Raw genomic sequence first — 22,388 nt, forward strand, 5'->3', positions numbered from 1 at the left:
ACAATAAAACGAAAATAAAACTTTCTTGTCCATTTAGTAACATTTTGTTTCACTCATTCTAATTTTCGTATTTATAATTATTTTCTTATGAAATTTACCACAAATATACATTTCCCGATTATACACATAGTATCAGTATTAAAAGTACCCTGTAAAATCATCATCAAATTATATTCTTACAAGAAGACAGTTATAGATATGCGACAATCATTTTGGACATGAGTGTACACCAAGACTTCGGAAAACAGCTATATTATTAAATTTAAACATTGTCATAGTGTGGCTGCCAGGCGCGGTTTTTACTTGATTAGTCAAAATCTCTGCAACCTAATTGTAATTCAGTAGCAAAATCGCAAACAGGAAGAGGAGCAAGTAACCAAAAAGAAATTCTTAGCTTTACGGGGTAGCGTTATCTTTGGCCAAGACTACGCTTCAGATAGTCAAGTTAGACCATATCTCACAGCCAAGCAAATTAAAGAGTCTATTTCCTTGCAGAGTAACTGCATTTATTACATAAAGCAAAACTGTACAAGTTCCAAAAGCAGGAGAAGTAACTGTCTGTAAAATTGTATATAAAATCAGTTTAGTTACAATACTGCAACCACACAGTGACGAGAGATAGGAACACAACACGAAATAAGCACTTTCTAAAACTGAGTGACTCGGAGGGAGAGAAACAGACCAGATACTTCGTTAGAATGTGTATGACATTTCCAGGGTTGTTTAGTTACGGCCCAAACGATGCAAAACCTTGGGTACTATAGTGCGTCCAGTAAGAGAACGTCTCTGACAGCTCGCAGTGACATTGCCACTACTCGCATGTCAAGTTTTTTTTCTCGGTGCAACTGTAGTGGCAATTTAATTAATAGTATAAGAGAGAGTGATCGTGGTTGGTAACACTGGTGTCAAAGTAGGGGCTGCAATGTCCCACCGCATGTGGTAAGAAACGTCAGAGACTATCTCTTGTTGGCCGTGCTTTAGACCCTTATCGCCTGTCTCATAGGCAGTGGTACTACTCATAGAAGCGGTGTCCAGCCAAACCTGGGTCCAAAACGACCGGGATGGTTTACTACTCGAGGTTTTACCAAAATATCAAGCCTTGAACAAAACGGTTTGAGATAACAGCTAGGTGTTAGCTGGCTGATTGAAGAACAGAGCTTTCAGCCAAGGGAACTTGTAGGGATACCTAGAACTTATTCTCGAAAGGGTCGTTGTGGAGAGCCAATCACAAGCTCCTGGCAAAGCACGATTATGAGGATGAACCTGAGCAGAGTGGAGGATCTTAAAAAATGCCAGGAGTTACTATAGCTAATTGTGTATATCTCGCAGATCTATCGTATCTACTTAGTAATTCCCAGGAAATAGTCTGGCATCTGAGTATTTAAAGAACCCAGGTGCATCATGTGCAAAGATGCACGCAGTATAATACAACTGTTCGTGTGCATATTCTGAATTCAAAAGTTCAAAGGTTGAGCATGCGTACTGAGTTAGAACTCCTTCGAGGGTACCTAAGAAGAAGTGATTATCTTTGAGTTAACTCTGATTGGACACGAACCGATCCGAACTGTAAAAGTTCTTTCGGAAATCATCGGGAAAAAGTCTTCCGTTATCTGTCGACTCGGTAGTCGGAACACGTCATAGAACACAGCGGAGTTATCACAAAGATGTTCACAGCTGTGCCTGCATAGTTCATGTTGCCCATATATTTGTGTCTGTTCAACCCTCTGGGTATCTCCTTGATAACACAAACAAAAGTAATTTAGGTATATTTATAACTTATCATATTATCCTCAAACAAGAACAAATACTTATGAAAATATTTAATCAAAAAATATTCTTATTTTTAAAAGAATCAAGACACAAAACCTAGAGTAAGGTCCTAAAAGCTACCTTTTCAGGAATAACCAGAGGTAAAAGTGCGGGGGAACGCGGGGGGATGCCGTCCAACCACCTCCAAAAAATATGTACGGCGTCGCCCGAGTTCCTAAAAGAGTACAATGGGCGAAGATAGGCAGGGGGACGACGTGACCCCCCTGCCGCTACCCACCGTTCCCCTACCTTTCCAGACCCACTTTTACTCCTGGAAATAACAATACTACTAGTAGTAATACTAATAGCATCAATTAAAATAGTTATCAAGAAGACATTCATATAGACGCATATATACTTATGTCTTCCGATATTTTCAACATATGAAGGAGAAATTAAGGAAGGAATTATCTTAATTACCAAGAGTTGAGCAAAAGCCAACGGGCAGAGCTAAAGAGTCAAAATCAATAATTTTGAGAATTGCTCAAGAGAATAAAATGCAATGTACTAATGATTCTGTAATATATTGTAATATGTTGACAATGGCAGATTAGGACTCTTCAGAAATTAATGTATTATTTGAGAATCTTAAAGTAAAAATTTGTTTTTCTATTTTTCAGAGAAATTTCCCGGTTGTCTGCGCAGACAGTGAATGAACTAGAAGCAGCGATAGAAAAGTACTTCAAGTTCCTTGTAGTGCGGCATCCCTTTGATCGTCTTCTGTCTGCCTACAGAGATAGGATTCTGGGCAATGGACGTTATTCCTATCAAGCCTGGGTTCACAACCCAAGAATAATACGCCTCTTACGTCCCTCAGCAGCCATGCAAGAGATCAACCGCCATAATTTATTCTATAAAAATAAAACAGTGAAGATTGCTCCGTCCTTTCGTGAGTTTATACATTACATTTTAATTAACAAACCAGGGACTGTGGATATTCATTGGGTCCCGTATTCTATGCAATGTTTGCCATGTTTTATCGACTACGACGCTATTGTTAAGCTGGAATCTGCTTCGGTTGACCAAGAATTCATTCTGAGAAAGACTGGAATACAAAATATTCAATTCAAATCTCTTCACGAGACTCCAGGCGGCTCCACGAAAGATCTACGTCAAAAGTTCTTTTCTGAAATTGGTTGTGAAGATTTACTAGACCTCTACAAACTGTATTATGCTGATTTCATACTTTTCGGGTACACGGTAAATGAGTTCCTGGAATTTTGTAATAAAAATTCTCGCCTCCTAAATCCATTGCTAGAAACTGTTTCCGAAGCTTGAAATTAGTTTATCTCTGAAAATTCTGACTGACTGACTGATTAGCTCCTATCAAAGTGCTTAAACCAAAAACTTAAAATTTGACTCCGAATGTATTGCAATAGGTCGCACACATATTTTGAAACAGTTCTACTCTGGAGGAAGAGGAGGATCCAGGGGAACCCACAATGAGAAAAAAGTTGTAGGTGGCGTACTTAAAAACGTAGGCCACATGAGTATTTCCTGTAGTTTTTGGACTTAACGTACAGCAGATGTATAACTGAAAACGCATGTTTTATAATACTTTCTGTATAAGTGTTCCATCTATACGTACTTTCTGTATGAAACAATGTAGGTGGTCAGGGTCTCACATACAAATGGACGTATATAACATAGAGCTGACGAAGGTAACATAAGTATATGCATGTGATATACGAAAAACTGTTAGATGCCAGACATCCTGCAACGCCATGATGTAACATCTCAGGACAGTGCCTATGTAGCATACGGATAACGTATGCTCCGTACTGATTTCTATAGTAAGCAAGAGGATACCGTATATTTGTACAATACAACGCTGTCCGGAGAACGGATTTTTCTCTGTGCAGAAAAGGAAACTTTCTTATTTTATATATAAATAAAGCTCATCCCAGTGTTTGGAGCTCTTAAAAGTACATCTAAGTAGCAGTATTACAATCCACCTCCCCCCCGTCAGAAGTCCGTCCTGGATCCGCCCCTGCCTGGAGGTAGTATCAAGTATATGTGGCTTAAAGTTTTAAATTCGTCTTGTAGGATGTGTAAATCGAGGATCGAAGAGGGTACACAAATGGTATTACTTATGGTAAGCAATTAAATCAGGTATGTGTATGTAAAGTGTACGGTAAGCAATACACTTCTAGATCATAAGGCGTCTAGTTGCACTGTAATTTACTTCATTTACACCATTGTCAAAGCTATTATGAACGGATTCCACTAAAGGCACTATCATCATTGTCAGCTCACATAAAGAAATTGCAGCCTTGATCGCGTGTAAAACTGTCTCCCTTTGTTAGGATTATCCTTTCTTTCAGTCAACAGTAAGACATATTCATTCCAATCGTACACAGTATAATTTTCTCTATTGTTATCAACAATCGTAGTTCCTCTGTCATTATTACTAAAGAAATTATCATTCATTCTTATTCTTCTATTCACATGTTCCCAGCTGTGTTTGATCTCGGATCAGCGTTGCCAGATCTAGCATAATGATGCTAGATCTAGCATAATTTGCATGTCTTTAGCATCTAGCATCTTGCTTTTAGCATCCTGCCCAAATCTAGCATAATTTCAGCAAGTTTATCAAAAAGCCGCAAACCCTGGAGATGAGAAAGAAGTTGGTCGTGGGAAGAAAAAGAACGGCAGAAATGTATCCTCTACCATTGATTCACACAGTCGGTAAACCATACAGGCTATCTTATTTTCCGAAATAAGTTAGAAACGACTTTGGGCTTTTTTTTTTGGCTCCACCCAGGGTTTTCTAATCCTTTAACTGCGAGGCATGGGCGGAGCTATTGGGGCCATTCTCCCCCAACTTTTTGACAACTTCACCATCTTTATTTCTGACTTCATAACCATCTGTATTCCTCAAATGAAAGGTCCGAGACTTACCAAAAATCTGCCCCCCAGCAGACAATTCCCAACTCCTCTTAAGATGCGAGGTAATTTTCTTTCAAAATATGTAAACAAACACATTGCATTCATTTATACGATATATACGCCATTCAGTCTGGCAACGACTGCACTAGTTTAGTTGAGTTAAAGCTTTGGTGCCTGATCTAGCATAATTTCGATCAGGTTTTAGAATAATTCGGAGCTGCGAGTCTGGCAACGCTGTCTCAGATACTGACTAGCAGAAGCAGATTATGAAACTCCACCTCTTCGTGACCTCTACTCCCACTTCCATATCCACTGTCAAACGAACTGTTTTCTGAAGTTCTGGTAGGTACGGGGTTCGAACCTTCTGTCTCCGGTCTTGAGTTCTTAGCAATTACATTGATTACCAAATTTCAAGGAACAAAAACATCACATCCAACAACACAACCAATATGCTGGTCTGGATAGTAGGGCAAGAAAGAACCTCGACGAAGCTTAAAATTTAATTTCTTTATACCCGGAGCACACTGAATACACATATCATCGGTGAGTTCAACGTTCTCAGCTGTTTAGAGAACCAAATAGCTGCACGATAATGTGAATAACACATGTAACCAATGTATTTTCCATTATTTTCTCTTCTATTGTTGAGAATTATGTCCAAACCACAAGACGGACATTTCATCACCGTTTCATCCATTGGAATATCAGCCACTGCCTGTTGCTGTTCTGTTCGATATCTTCCCAAAACTTCATCAAGCACATTAGCCTGTTTCATAGCTACTTAAAATATATGGTTCTCACAAAAATGTTAAATTGATTTCCCTGACATTCGCTGACACAGATTCTTGTTTTCCCCCTGACGTGAATTCTTGAATATAAATGTGTGTAGGATAAGTTCTATCATACATCTTTTAATGGCATCCTCTATCCCCATACCCGCCCAACACATTCCTTTAATTACCATTTACATATTTGTTATGTTCAATTGGAGTAATTGTTATTCACACAAAATTTAACATGTAAGTATATAATAAGGGTATGATACAGTACCACACACCTTGGCATTGCAAATTATACATGTTTGCTTGAAAAAACAATAAAACGTAATACAGCATGCTGTAAAATGGTGTGGGATGAGAATGAAGGAAAAGTAAGTTATAATTGCGTATGCAAATGTGGGGATTAAAAGATTTGGACCCTTGCATATAATTTAAAGGCTGAAGGCCAAAAGAATTAATGCAAATGTCGGTAGAGCAAAGGAAAGTATGCAAAATGCACAATTTTGAAAAGATTACGTAATTTACAACAGAGACTCTAGATTTCAGGGTCCTTGGTAGTTTTAACGCAGAACCTTCTCTCCGAATACCGCGACTTCTACTTCCGGTAAAACAACTATCTTGTTTGTGGGAAGTTTCTCAGCCGAGGAGTCCAATAAGTCTCGAAATATCGCATTCGTCTCTTCATAAAGATTCTTATCTAAACTAAGTTTGTTACCATTCCTTAATAAAAGAAAAATTTCAGGCTGACGAATGACGTTATTTCTTTCACGAGAGAAGTGTGACATGCTAATGATTTCTTTACATTTTTCACAATTCTCATTTTCTACTATTTCTAATTCCTTCACTAACGTCTCACAACTTTCTTCTTCTTCGTTTACATATGAGTTTCTACTCTTGAATTACGCACATTCCCAGAAATATAGTTCACCGGTACGTCCAGAATATTCAGTACCCTAATATTCTGCCCACCGCTCTGAGAATATGCGGACAATTCTCAGCTTCGTGTGCTGTTCCCAGGGCTGTTAGCTCTCGAGTTTGTACGAGACGAGTTAGGTCTCGTGGACGGTCCAGCCCTCTGTTCATGTATCCGGAGCTCGTTCATCTCTGCGGCGTAGTCACTGTTTCTAGAACTATTATTGTTATTGCGACCTCTGTTTCGCCGTCTTTGCCCTCGCCCATTGTCATCCAAATTTCGAGACACCCCGCTATCTCGAGTCTGCTCACCGGAATTTCTTGTTTGCCAATTCTCCTTTTGATAGCCATTTCTCGGATTGCCTCTTCTATTACCCCTCTGTTGGTAAGGTCCATTATCTCTATGGCTCCTTCTGTTATTACGTGAAGGGTTGTTCGGCCTACTGTTTCTCTTCGGGGGAAGACTGCCCTAATTCTTCTTCTTCTACGGTGAGCATGTTCTGATTCCCCTCCCGCTATTTTGGCGCGGTGGCTGATAAGTACTCTGTAACTCACTGACAATGTTCAAAAGTTCGTCAATAGTCCGCGGCTTCGACGACACAATACAGCCATAGATGGAGAAAGGTAGCTGTCGTGGAAGCACGCGAAGCAAAACTTGGGGGGCAAAGGTAGGTCGAGGATGCTGTTAGTATGTAACAGCTCTAACAGGTACTCTGTTGGCTTCTTACTTCTCCGTGTCTCGAATCTGGAGGTAAGAACTGAGGCACGGAGGTAAGCGAGTTTCTCCTCACTAAGGTATGAATCGCGAAAGTGGGTGACAAGTTCCTGATAGTTTCTGCATTTCCCCACCGTCACTTGATACCACTGACGTGAGATGGCCTTAAAGCATCGCCCCGCGAACGCGAGACTACGTATTTCTGGGGCTTCGGTCAGATCAAAATAACTTTCAAGCTCCACGAGAAAATTGTGGGCTTGGACTTCGTTCTCGTTCCCTGTAAATGTCGGTAAGGTCAGATCACGGTGCAAGAAACCGAGTGCAGATGCTAACTGGCACGGCTGTGGTACTGAGTTGTTGAGAGGGGCAGCCTGCTCATCCGAACTCCCTTGCCTCGAGAGCTCTGGGGACTGTCACGGATTACTCGGTCCTGCAACCGGTGTCTCGGATCCAACATTCGAGACAGAGGCTGCAACATTCGCATTTGAACTATTTTCCCGTACCGTATCACTTAATAGTTCCAACTGTTCCTCCCACCTAAGCTCGGCACGCCTCAACTTAGACTGTAATTGTCCCACTGAATTCTCTACCCCATGCAGCTGCCCGGTTACAGTACCCACACTCGATTTTACACTTTCGACCTCGTTGGTTACTGCAGCTATATTGTCACCTACTTTCTCCACATCATTCCTCAAGTGATTCACCTCGCGATTCACCTTAGAGAGAACAGAGCTAACAACCTCGGTAATTTCCTCTATCTTATTTTCTCTATTTACCTCTAATTGGTGCACACGTTCCTCTGTCTCGTGAATGGAGTTTTTGAGCTCCTGACAGGACACGGTGATTCTAGTCTCCACAGCATTCGCTGCGGTTTCTAACCTAGCTTCCAGCTCGTGGATATTTTGTGACAGTTCCTGCTTAATACTGACAGTGATTTCTCGTTCCACTGTCTCTAACCTCTCTAGTAATCTCTCACTAGCGTTCTCCTGTCTACGCGTGATCTCTTCCATGACACGTTCATGCGCCTTTTCTTGTTTTTCTAACCTACCAGAAATTTCTAACAATGACCTTTCTTGTTCCTCATAAATTTCTAATAGTGATCTTTTCTGTTTCTCTGAATTCTGTAATAGTGACTTTTCTTGTTTCTCTTCTTCCTGTTCTAGTTTCCCAGAAATTTCTAACAGCGATTTTTCTGATTCTTTTCCTGTTTTTCTAATTTTCCAGATATTTCCTTTAACATGTTCAAAAGAGAAGTGAGACACGGATCAGAAGCGATACCAGTAACTTGCGCGGAGGTGGACGGAATCGGATCCCTAACCTGCTCCGATTCTATTGCTCCCTCTGTGTGTACATTATTTTTCACTAATGGAACTACTTCCTGCCCTGAAGCGTCCTGTTCTACAACCGCGTCGTCATCGGTATGCAAATTAGGTGAGTGATACTCCATCACCTGTCCAAGTTCCTCAAAGTGATTCAAGTTACTGTCCGCGGATCCCTCCATAGCTCTACGTTGGCTTCGCGTTAATACCATAAATAAAACGAAAACAAAGCTCTAAATTCTCTAAGGTTCCAAATGTTCACTATTTCAACCAATTTAATTCCCCTCCGAAAGGGTAAACAATTCAAATATATCTCAAACACAACAAATCAAATGGAATTAACCAATAAAAAGAAACACATATAAATAAAGCTGGAACTTTCTGGATCTCACGCGGCAACCTGAAAGAAAGCTATCTAATCCGCGTCAGGCTTATATCATTTTCCATGAATCCGGTGAGTAATTCCCGAATGCTGGTGTGGCCTCATCACCAAATAAAAAGAACAAATGAAAATGACAAAATTTATGTTATTTTTATGCCACAACCATTCCAAAAACCAAGCAAACTTTAGCAAAAGGGATATAAAATTTTCTCAGGTCTACGTGTGCCGAGCCCCACGCGTACGGCAGCCAAGTTCTTGTAAAATGGTTTGGAATGAGAATGTGGGAGGAATAAGTTATAATTGCGTATGCAAATGTGGGGATTAAAAGATTTGGACCCTTGCATATAATTTAAAGGCTGAAGGCCAAAAGAATTAATGTAAATGTCGGTAGAGCAAAGGAAAGTATGCAAAATGCACAATTTTGAAAAGATTATGTAATTTACAACAGAGACTCTAGATTTCAGGGTCCTTGGTGGTTTTAACGCAGAACCTGAGCGGAAATTGCTCACAACATAAACAGGATTATATCACACGAATTCATGGAATTACCCTGATCATGATGCACAGCCTGTAAAGAAACATGGTACAGTTAAATATTTTGCACATATCATGTGCTGTCCTGAGGGTGCAGATAAACGAGACTCTCCAGGTTTTGCTGTTAATCCTTTAATGGGGATCATGTATCAAATAACACCGTACACTTTAACACTCACACACACAAGTGAAAAAAAAAAGATTTTAAAAATTTTGACTTTACGTAACTTATGTTATTATGCCTTTGATTATGCTTAAGTTCAATGTCCATGATCACGCGTATTTTCTTCTGAAGCGTGTCCTCTTCAGTGGCGTGTCTCCGGTCTTGTCCTTGTTTCCTCCACCACTTCCGGTTTGGGGAGATGTCTTGCACCATTCAGCATCCTGTAGAATTATCTGGAATGGGTTGATTTCCTCTTTCTTCCTGGGCTCCTCTACTGAATGATCAGCCGAAGGTGTTCACCATCAACTAGTCCTCTCTGACGGGAAACATTAGGGGCCTGTCAATACTAGTCTGGGCGTTGACCTCATATCATGACGCCGCCTCTCAATGAAGAGTTTGTATAAGCATTTTTCATGGGCTACATGTAGAACGTCTCACGACACAAAATAAAGTTAATTCTCAAATTACGAGGCGCTATGAATATATATATACAGCTATTTATATGTGACAGATGCAGCTCTTGGTTTGAACATAGTGGCGCGAAGCTATTTGGCACTGTTCTTCACGCAGTGTATTATTTGCACGACTTGAGAAATACACTGTTATGCTATCAAGCACACTCAAACATAAAAGAAGCCTGCATCATAGTTCGTCACTTTCATATTTACATGATACTAATTCACTTTCAAAGATGCAAACACATTCACTCGCAGAAATACATTCTTAAAGTTTTCTCGCTACACCGAAAACAAACTATCGGCCGTTGTACTATCTGAAGGACATTGTGCGTCCTTCCCACGAGTCTAAAACCACTTATTATTGCCCAATGAGAGAAATAGCCGAGGTTCGACGCGTACTCTCTCAAAATTAATAACCAACTAACCCCGAGTCCTCGAATCTTGTTGTTTTAACAACCGGCAAATTCTTTGTTGTTCCGAAGACTCGCTGCAGAGCTGTCCACATTTCAAATGCCGGGGTAGAGAGGGGTGTAGGCAGGGGTGCCCATCCCCCCCAAAGCTGATGGCGCACTCCCCCCCAAAGTGATGCCACTTTTGAGCTTGTTTTCAGTTTACCGCAGGCCCTGGAAAATGTAATCGCACAAACAGAAAACTATACAAAATATTATCATTAATTCATTTATTATACATCATGTAGCAATTGAACAGCATTACTTATTAAGTGTCGTACATGGTATAAATAAGAAATAAATAAATGCTCCCAGCAAAAAATGGGTAAATTAGCTACACAAAGCGATAAACCGACCAGCCCATCCTTTCATATAACAACTTGCGCGGTACTTCATTCATAGAGTTTCTAAGAAGGGGGTAGGGGGATTCATTCTCGAGATTTAAAAAAAAAAAAATCGCATCGTGTTCCAATGTTATTCTGACGACAGCTAAATTACTTATTCGACATTAGAATAAAATTCTTCCCCAATTTTTTTCTCGATGGCACAACTTGCACCATTCATCCCTCGTGTGGGCGGCCCTTCTCTCTTAAAACAAACCAACCTTTCCTTTCATACGGCTACTTGCGCGGTACTTCATTCATCGAGTATCGAAGCAGGGGGTACGGGGGTTCACCCCGGAAAATTTTTGAAAATTAGCTTCTCAAAATCGTGTTTTAATGCTATTCCGACAGTAAAATTGTTAGTTCGAAAGTAGAGTAAAATCCCCCCCAAAATTTTTCTCAATGGCGCAGCTTGCGCCATACATTCCCCCTGTGGGCGGCCCTGGGTGTAGGATAGTTGCACTAGCTGGTTGATTCACCTGTGTGACCTCATTTTGACCAAATTCCACATTTTGGAGTAGTTTCTTTGAAATAAATTTTCACTCGTTAAATATGTTTAAAAGGCTATATGCTCACCTTAAGGAGAACACAACTAGATTTCTGCTGATATGCATTATGTAAGGTAACTCATAAGTTTCACACTTTAAATCGTTGCACAAACAAAATATATCACTTTTTCTTCCACACTCACTTCGATGTCAACTTCCATCCCCTGCTGCCTCCTGGTGGCAGAATAGCAAACTTATCACCTGTATGACCGAGAGGGGTTGGAGTAGTAAACATTGGAAGTTTTGAATGTTGTTTTGAGATTTGTAGCATTTAAATGATAATTATACATACATATAGAACTTCAATAACATAAAAATAGACTAGTATGCAGCCTGTGTGGCGCTGTCATACTCTGTAAACATCTGTAAGCATACAGATTACCTTTCAAGACGCCCCTCTCTCCCTCAGGTTGGCATCTGCAAGAGCTAAAAAATATATGGTACGTCTTTTATTACACGTAACTTAACAGTACCGTCACCACTTACAGGTTATATATTGATATAAGCCTTTATTGTGTTTATTCATTCATCTAAACGAAATACTAACTAAATATACATCGTACCTTATCCAGAAAGTTTTTACAAATTGATATAAAGAATTATAGGTGAAACTACGTCATACATTAGACAGAGGTGACATCTTTAGGGTAAACAGCCAGGTTCCGTCGGCTGCTCCTGTTGGTGCAGAGTTTTGGATTTTCTAGGCTCACTTGGCCAGCCGGGGTATTCGTTAGGCCAAGCCACGCTATCCATATTGAGGTTGCCAAAAGTAGGCGTGGCTAGCAAAATCCACGCTCTATTCTATTCTGGAAATCGTATGTACATGCGAAGTTTTCGTGAACTCGGAAAACAATACGCTGCTCCGACTTTGTGTCTAGTCGACCCACTGTATCTTACCCACATACTAGGGACTAAAATCGAAACCTTATTTCTTTCTTAGACAGCTAAACTTTTATCGTATACTATTCTCAAAATGAAGATGGTAATAGTGGCTTCACTCAAGCAGCAAAAAGTGCGACTCTCTGCTGGAACAAAGGTTGAGCTTCGAAGTTCTCTTTTTTTTCAACCGTTTCGTCGTCCATACGAAACTCCAAGTTTCCAAGTACGTTTCTTCCATGATTTCACATTTACGAATATATTTCAAGTTTACTTTTTATATGCAGCATAATTAAACTATACCAATATTAATTCGATGTCACACATAAAAGGATACAAAACACTAAATATTTATATACAACACTTAACCTAATAAATGTAGCTTCCCTCTAATCCTTTATATAACACACAACTAAATAAAATGACATCTAATTACTGTAAAGATTAAATATGAAAATTAAGCAAAAATTAATTATGTAAAACACGAAATATATAATTTATTGTGTGCCTATTATAATGCTGTCAAGACTATATTAATAACTGTCCCTAAGACGTAATACTATCAGTGCTAATATTGCCAACTCTGAGTCATGTTAATCCTCACATTTACACTTTCAAGCAGAATCTCGTTTTGCTCTCAGCTTTTGAATTTATTCTACGAGAGCGTCTGAATCTCGTTTTGCTTTCAGCTCTTGAATTTGTTCTACGAGAGCGTCTTGTTCTTCTTTGTAACATAATTCCATTTTTTTCTGCTTTGCTTCCAATTTCTTAACTCAAGCACTTAATTTTTATTTTTCACCTTTGATTTTACTTTCCTCTGCATTTCGGATTCGTTTCTGTTTAAGGTATTCATCATAGCGTCTCCGAGCTGAACGAACAGAATGACAGAAATATTCTTTGATCCATAGAACAGATTCCACACCTCCATAGTACATATTTGCATCGTGCATCCACTTCTGTGCTATGAGAGAATTTACGGTTTGGTTTTGTACAATAAGTGTGTTATTGACTGAGAACCCGCTCTCAACTAAGGCATTACTGTAGGATAAAATTAAAAATATTTCCACAACATGCCACAAATCAGAATATTCTTGTTTCTTGGACATTACCTTTGCAAATAAGTCAACGTGTTTTTCTACGATGCTTTTGCTATATTTAGATACGTATATTTATGTAAACTACATAGTACATTAGCAGTTTGTTGCACTGCTGGTATATTGTACTAGCATTATAAATATACTAATTTACAAACAATACATGGTTGTACGTTGATTCTTGTCTTCGTGTCAAAGTTAGACTAACTTTATGACCGGCCTGGGTTCGATTCTCATGTTCGGGCTGTTATTTTTATATTTAAAGATGACCTAGTGGTTAAAACGAACAAGCACGTCACTCTGCTGGTGGTAGTGGTTAGAGCTAAAAATCATGCAAACCTCTGAATTAGATCACGATCCAACATAAACTCAACTGAGGTTGCACTTGCGCGTACCCACCATCCTTGATACGCCAGTTTCATGTTTACAGAGTGCATACAAATACCTATATATAACACTAACAATCTTGCAGTGATTCATGTAAGAGATGCTGTAAAGATAACTGGAAACAAAACAAGTACATGAAGTAAATTTTATTTGGTCAAAAACACATCATATATTGGGTTTACTTACGTGTACACCATTTACTATGTTTTTATTGATAACCCTACTTGAATATATACTCAGAACCTTTTAGCCCATTTTGAATTTTATTTAAAAAATTAAAAAATGATGAAAGATTGATTTAAAATGAAATTATACATTGTTGCCGGCTCGTATTAATTTTGATTATATATTACCACTTGCACACGTCATTTACTTAGCACTTCACTGAACTGTACATTAATGAAATTTGGGGGGGACATTGGAGTGATTCCCTGTAGACGAATTTTTTACAGATTCATCTTCTTTTTAGGACGATGATGAATTCAATACTCCATTCAAGTTGTCTTGACTTGGACCCTCCAATTATACAACATGCAGCTAGATTACATGATACACAACATATTGGTAGTACGATGAAAAACTTTGTCGTTCCACTTATTAATTATCATATTATTAGCGTTAGCATGATTAACTGGAATAGTAAGTTTACTGAATATTTTCGAATATATCTCATAGATTTTCGCAATGAGAATTCACATGGCTATTAACTAAGTTACTTTGTGTTCCTAAATATTTACCAACTTTCAATAAATTTTCACAATAACGTTCACATCGTGAAACTAGCTTCACAGTGGAATGTATTCATATGATTCACTTCACAAAACCATGAAGGATTACTTAATTTATCTTTGATTATTGTTACACTCGATTATCTTGTCTCTTCTTCAAATCACATCATGATGGCGCAATTGCTAGTCTTCGCGCGTAGAGTACAAAGCGTCTGTCTTCTTACGCCTAGTACTGACTACGCTTATTATTGAAAAACACTCTTTGATAGATAATATACACATTGACGAGTTTCATTCTTATTCGCCATTAAAATAACATAATCAAAGTACTAAAAATAGTAGGAATAAACATCGATTACGCTGGAATTGATTGGACTATTTTTTTATAAGGTCACAGCCACTTCACGTTCATTTGTGTCTTGAGCAGGTAATGCAAGTCACCACTACACATCGTTGCCAATACTTTGAAAAAGATAGGACCATAACAATAAGGTTTGCGTCAACGTATAGTGCATAGAGCCTTATTCCACTTCAGATGACACTGACTAGGGAATTTAAAATGGAATGCGAGTGAGGGAGGACACACGCTCACATGGCGCGCGGGAGGGACGATGATCTTCCTCGAAGATTATCAATCCTGGAATCTTCAGATATTCCTCTTCTTAAAATATATTTTTCCGATGATTACTCCTCTTCCTTCTTGCACTATTAATATTTGATATATTATGGTTCACTAACACTTTACACAAACGTAAATGGGCTATTCATCTTAAATGGGCTTCTTTTTTATCAAGTACAAGATAATATCTTTGCTCATAACACAATATTTTAATACAAATTGAATAACATATTGATTATATATTATATTTTTATTTTATATAATATATATATATATAATTTTCATATATTTATTTGTAATTAATGACCTATATAACTCGTACACCATTACATAAATAATAAAATTTTAACTTTTTGTATATGTAAGTGTCTGACTCGTGTTGTTATATATTACACTAAATATTTTTATTATATTACACTAAATATATTAAATTTTCAACATTTTAGAGAAAATGAAATATAAAATACAGAAGTAAGTATTCTTATACGTATATACACTTACTTATAGCTAACTTTCAAAATAACTTTTAATAATGTATTATTTTGATTGTTCAAAGATTCAAGATACAGCATTTAAACGACACAATATTAACTTATTAGTTAACTTTAAATATAATGCAATAATACAGTGGCATGAATATACGAAATAAATTTTCTTATTAGTAAATAGTTTTTCAAAACACATTACATATTAAAAACTTTATTTTCACATAGTGTTGAATAATATACTTGTGTCGAGATTTAATAAAATTTATCGGCGCATTTAAGATTCACAGCTAAATTTTTACAATGTAATAATTCAGTTGTGCTTCTCTCTCACCATTCGACAGGGTCGGCCTTGCTAAATTTTGAAAATACCTACCCACAATAAATCATTTGTTTCCCATCCCGAGACGAGGCCGGAAGATAGAACACAAGGTTAAAATCTAAAATAATAAAGAATGGGACTTACCAAAATTGCTTACTCAGAGCTATAAAGAAATATTATATTACCCAAAATATATGGGAGGGAAACCTCATCTCAATGACTTGGCATATACCTTTACTGGTTTTTCCATTACTTTGGAAAATAAAATATCAACTGCCATCTGGAAGTCGCATCGCTGGTCACAGATGCCTGCTTACATCATATCAAATAACCTTTTTTTACATTGCTTGAACCCGCTCATTCAATAACACATAAGGATTTTGTAAATTTACCAATGCAAATTCCAATACTTCGGATGAACATAGGTTTTTACAGTACAGAAAATTCAAATATTTGTCAACGTTCAATAATTTCTCTAAAATTTTGTGTATCCGTTTGTTATTACTTCTTGATTGACCCTTTTGAGACAAACATACTGGCACTGTGGTTAGTGCGTTGCAAAGAACAGTTTCAACACTACTTTCTAAATCTGAATTTTTAAATTCACTTGAGATTACATCGTGATACCTTTCAGAACTGTGTTTTACAGCTAAATCTAACCAAATCTTTCGAGTTTGTTTCGTTGCTTTCCACACCTTAAGTCGATCTACAGAATGCGAGCCAATTGATTTACCAGTTAAAGGATCTAACAATTCACCAATTTTCTCTATTTCTTATACGGTTTAAGAAGGAAATTTTATTTATTATTTTTTTTTGTAATTTTCGGAAATCTTAAACATCGCTAAGGTCAAATTTCCAAAATGTACACAGTCCGGTTTCTTACAAACATATATTTTTATCCTATTCCCATTCTTTGTTTCTCGTGCGCAACAGGAATTTTGAATTTCGTTCCAAAACATTTAATAAACGTACCTTCGTAATTACCTGTGTGGTTTCTGCAACAAATATTTACTTTGATAAACACTGACTTTGCGTACGCATATGATTTTTCACCGTCCACAATGACAACATCGAGTTGTATACTAGCAGAAATTTTAACTTTCGACTTACCACATTGCTTCACTAACTTGCGGTTTCCACGTATTTTGTAATTTTGTTTACTGCACTTATTTCCTTTCAAAATTTTATTGCTGGCAATTTTATGCTTGATTTCGAATGAAACACTGAATTTACCTTTTTGATCAAACTGGTTTTTCAATTTCCCCGTATGATTACGCATTAGTACTGTAACCAGATGTTTCAACCATCTAACACAAGTTCGTTTGACTAACCTAGCTTTGGCTTTCCTGTTACATTTCTTTTGAATTTTCAACGCTTTGCTACAACACGGTATTTTCACCTGATTTTCAAATCTTTCACGGACACCATCATGATTTTTGACGACTATTTGCTGCATATAGTTTCCTTCCGCATTAACTTTTAACTTTCTGAACAACTTCTGATGCTTACAAGATTTTGACTTTTTACTTTCTTTTTCACTTACCTTTTCTGACTGTGATTTTTCTACAACAATAACATTGATCTTTTCAATAATGCTTGCCACCATGCAATTGCCTTTGCGCTCACCTTGCCTTTTCTTAAAATTCCTACGAACAAATTTTGAATTTTTTTTCAAAAAATCGCAAAATTTTGTGCATCCTTCTTATTTTTCGTTTTAGTTTACGCAACTTTTGTTTCTCACTGTGCTTATGTTTAACGCGCCATGACCAATATTTGTACTTCCTAACAGATTTACTTAAAGTGTATTCCAGCTTACCAAACCTATTTTGACAAATTTCAATTTATTTGCGCCATGATGTCTCGCCAACATTATTCTTATCAATGCTACAAGTGTCTGAACTGATTTCATCATTCATTACACATACTTAGGTGCATAGGAAACAATAAAAAGTTATGCGCTTGAAATTCGTAACATACACATTCGTTACTACCACGTTGGAACTGTTACCGCTGTTTTGCCTATTGTCTATCTGAACCATAACTATGTTCATGAAGTACGAACAAATGTCATTACTTGGATTGCATGCTAACCTCTCTGTTTGTAACGTGCTTTGGACGCATCCTAGCTCCATTAAATTCAAAATATGACTAATGAGTAAAGAGCGCACTTTTTTGCCTCCATTAATTAATATTACTACATTAGTACAATTTGTAACGATTCTCTTTGAACGTTACATTTTCTCAAAGAAATTACTTTATAGAATCATTTAATTCGCTCTTAGTTAGTGTTATTTCTTTTCGTTTTTATTTTTCCCCAATTCTCGACCCTTTTGAAGGATTCAAGATGGTCGACAACTGGGCCAGTATGTGTAGTTAATGTATGCTACTTTCTTTGTAAGTCTATGGCCTGCATCGAGTGGATATTTCTCAATCCCAAGAGATGGCGTTAGTTGTTTGAAAACCGGAGTTTGTATTTTCGTTTAAGACTGAGTAATTTGTTGTGGACGTACATTATTGAATAACCATTTATATAATTTTATTTTCATTTAGTTATATCTAAGTTAATATTAAAATCTTTATTTTAGTTTTGCGTTATGCTGTGTAGTTAGGAGCGGCCAATCAGAGAACGAGCGGGATCTCTGAGCGCGTTCTCCTTTGTTCTACCTCTCTGTACTGAAATCATGGCGTCGACAGATAGTGGATAGTGCGCCGTTCCATCTTTTGAAAACAAAGTTTCTTTATACTGGCATAGCGATATAACTTTTTCTGTCAAGAATTTTACATAGGAGATGGTACAGTGAACTGATATTGTAAAAATCCGTGTAATTTGTGATAAACGATAATACCTCATCTATAATTTCGTCCGTGGTGTTGACGTTCCTTGGGATGATAACAGGAACTGTCTTTCCCTGCTACTGTGCCCTGGTCTTACTTGCTGTTTTCTAACTTTTCGTCATGACATTGTTGGTGTAGAGTTATTGCAGTTACATCAGGAACCATTCTCCTGATTCCAGTTCCGGCTCGGCCCTACTTCATTTCCTTGGATAAACTGTCTGTGACGGTGTAGGTATCACTCCGTACCGCCTCCAGTCTTCCTCTTACAGTTTTGAACCCGCTGCATTTCCTTGGATTATCGCCGGTGGTCTTCGGTGTTGACGAGTTGCTACAACGACTTACACGGTTGACTTACGTCCGTCTAGTTGAAGTTGAGGATGTGCTTCTAGTTTGCTGTCGACTTAAAAAGGTCGCTATTGGGTAAATCTATGCCTGTGGGTGAAGTCTGCGATCACCTCACGTCGAGCGACCTGAAGGATTATTGGAGATCGGTTGCTGTCCACGATGCAGCCTGAAGCTGTGCCCTTGGAACTAGTCTGCAGTGCTGATATTGGTGATCAGTAAGTAGCAATTGGGCTAGCTTTGATCACCGCCTCCAGGTAACTCTTGTCATTATTATTTTTCCGACTCAATCTATTGAAGAAACGAACGTTGTTCTGGGAACTGTAAAGAAATCTCATCGATAATTCGCATAACTAATACAATTGATTTTGTCTCTGTCCGTGACTAATTGGTTAAATAATATCAATATTGTGTATTTACTCCGTTGTTTCGAATCACTTTATCTAGAGAAAGACTGTAATGCCCTCTCTCTGGACTGCTTATATTTGTTGGCTGATGATATGCCAGATCACAAAGTGATTAATTTCATCAGCTTTGCAGATTGTAGACTGCAGATAAGTTGCATCACGCAGGAAAGCCACACCAGGAGAAGAAAACATAAAGCATTATAACATATCAGGAATACTTAACGATCACTCTTTATTTAGCTCCAATTAGGTTAAGGGGCGTATGCAGTTTCTGATGCGACATATGATTCCACGTACAACTCACGTTTACATTAGCCATCAAGCGCCTAAGGAGAATCATTATTTTACGTATACAATACACATAATTATCATAGCTTATTTCATATTTTTATTCATTTATTTATTCACTTCATCAAATATTTATATCTACTATAATTAATAATCTTCGTCGCAGAATATATCATAAATGATCTCCTCTAACAACATGAAGCACACTAGACACGCAATTACATTAATATAAAACCAACGCATTGTACAACAGAATCAGCCCCTGAGTGTCAATATTAAAACTGTGACTGCTATTGCCATTTGTTTAACCTAATTTAGGATTAAACAGCAAGTTCCTGATATGGTTATCAAATATACAAATACGAGGAAAGGAATATATTCCATTCACGGAATCCTTACGGATTCCGGACGTTTAGATTTAGCTGGACATTATTTAAGCTATATTACGTCCAGAAACAATATATAAAATTTATCACTTTAGAAGGAAACGTATATGTATCACACTTCAATCACCCATTTTTCTACATACCGAAACCATTCTCTTTTTTAACATAAAACGATCAGACTTCAATTGTCATGCAAAGAAAAAGAATAAAAATAGGCATTAATTTCACTATCAATTTTGCCAACATTTCAATGGTGCAGATAAATTTCATGTCATCTTTTACTTTGGAGATTAGATTGATATAATGAATCAATTCAACGTTAACAATAATTAATAACATTTAAATTTGGTTAATATAAGGAAAATGGGCGCACACAGACAAAATCACACAAAATGCTGTAATGGATCAAACAGGTCCATTACAGTTTGCCCCGTCTTCAAATTAAAAAAATATATAATATATATTTTTTTAAAGCAATAAAATTAAACGAACTACCTATAGATTGATTCAACGATTTAACACTCATAATACGTATTTGCGACGTTCTTCAGTACGATGAAAGCGTACTATGTAAACTCATTCAACATATTCTCAACTATTTAACACTAACGTATCCTTTTTCCTAGTTACCCGTCGCATCAATCTTATTAACAAACAACAAAGAAACTGAATTATATGTTCACAACATTCAACACATGATTAGCAAAAATGGATAGCAAGTTGAACACATTATTGAACTGCTCTCTTAACTACCAAGTTGATCACCTCTTCTCAAAAGAGTAACATCACAAAATTTCTTCCGAAATTTCCAGTTCATGAGTTCTTTCAGGTCAGACCAGTTTTTCAACCTTCTGAATTCACGTGCTTCTTTCTTTCTCTCTCTTTTGTATACATCTTGGCGCACGTAACGAACTTTCTTGCACAAAATTCTCCTCTTTTTTCTTCTTCTCTTAGGATTCATCATCATCATCGTCAGTTTGTTACGTCCGGGCTTCTTCAGATACGTACAACCATGTTTTCCTTGTTTAAGTTAACAAAATTTCATTTTCTTCTTTCGATGCTCTACTAGTTCCATTCTTGGCTTCTTCAGATACATCCATCCATCCTTTATTCGTTCAAGTCCACAAAATTTCATTTTCTTCTTCTTTCGGTGTTCTACTAGTTCCATTCTTTTTCTCCTTTCATTTGCTTTCTTATATACTTGTTGTACTTCTTTTGGTGATGTTGTTACAAGTATTTCATTTGCTTCTTTGCTGTCCAATTCAAGAACTTTAGGAGCTTCATATATTTTTTTCAAAATAACTTTGCTATCATCTGGTAATTTTTAAGGTAGCAATGTACTGCGTTTCCGAGTATCGTCTTGTTGATTAAACACAGCACTATTACCAACGCTTTCATATTCACTCGCAATAGGGAGTACACCTTCCGACAACAGTATCACTCTATCTTTTGGCACTGCTTCATATGATCCTATTCGTACTTTGTGACACTGTAATAAAGTAAACTGACCTGGCGCCGATCCATCTCTAATCATTCTTTCCATATCCAATTCTCTTTCACTTCCTTTTACTTGCTGTCGCTCATATGTACAACTAGGTTCATCACAGCTATCCATAATAATTTGCTCCTTTTCATTGATTTACACAGTCGCTGGGTGTTCCTTATCTAAAGAAGAATTACATTTCATTCCTGATTCACTGTTTTCATCTCTACTTGAGTTCTCTTGCTCTGAAGAAAGTGTTAAACAAACTGGTTCCTCAAGAGTTTTAATTTGAGTAGGTTTGTCTGGTTCTGAAGGGTTAGTTTTTGTATTAGCCAACGCAGTTATCTCTCCACTTTCACTAGTATTTTCGTCCGTCCTATTAGGCATTTTATAACATTTATCTGATGATATTTCATCTTTCAAATTGACAACACTACCACGATTACTTTCAGAAATTATTTTCACTTTTTTAGGAAGATTTCTTTTACATTTCTGACAATGATTCAAATATCCTGAAGTATAACCACAAAAACAGCAAACAGCTAGTTTCCCAGGTATTACCTTAGGTTCTTCTTGAGAAACCTCCATTTGTATAATGTGCGAGGTGTCTGCAGCATTCTTCACCTCTTCTATATTTTCAGAATATTGTTTGCTGCTTACTTGATTCTTTGGAATAGTTTCACACAACTTCTTATTTTCATCATGAGTTTGATCCTTCGAATCACAAACCTCACTAGCATTTTTATTTGACTGTTCCATTAGAATTCCTAACATCCTCTTAATAGTTTCAAAAGTT

General features: G+C 37.3%; 1 protein-coding gene across 2 annotated transcripts in view; it reads left to right on the plus strand.

Moving 5' to 3' along the window:
• Positions 1-22,388, plus strand: part of LOC145675635 (carbohydrate sulfotransferase 11-like) — a 73,318-nt gene that overhangs the window by 41,707 nt on the left and 9,223 nt on the right. Inside the window, exon 5 of one of the 2 annotated variants that reach the window (XR_014129173.1) lies at positions 2,430-3,904. Coding sequence is in view for 1 of the 2 variants with exons in the window: in XM_081746183.1 (XP_081602309.1) it covers positions 2,430-3,087 (658 nt within the window). In the remaining variant the exon portion in view is untranslated. Of the gene's footprint in view, positions 1-2,429; positions 3,963-22,388 lie in introns of those variants that run through there. The other variant, XM_081746183.1, reaches the window with a different exon arrangement.

This window comes from Thermobia domestica, chromosome 18, assembly GCF_964235325.1.
Source record: "Thermobia domestica chromosome 18, izTheDome1.hap1.1, whole genome shotgun sequence".
In the NCBI taxonomy this organism is placed as follows: domain Eukaryota; kingdom Metazoa; phylum Arthropoda; class Insecta; order Zygentoma; family Lepismatidae; genus Thermobia; species Thermobia domestica.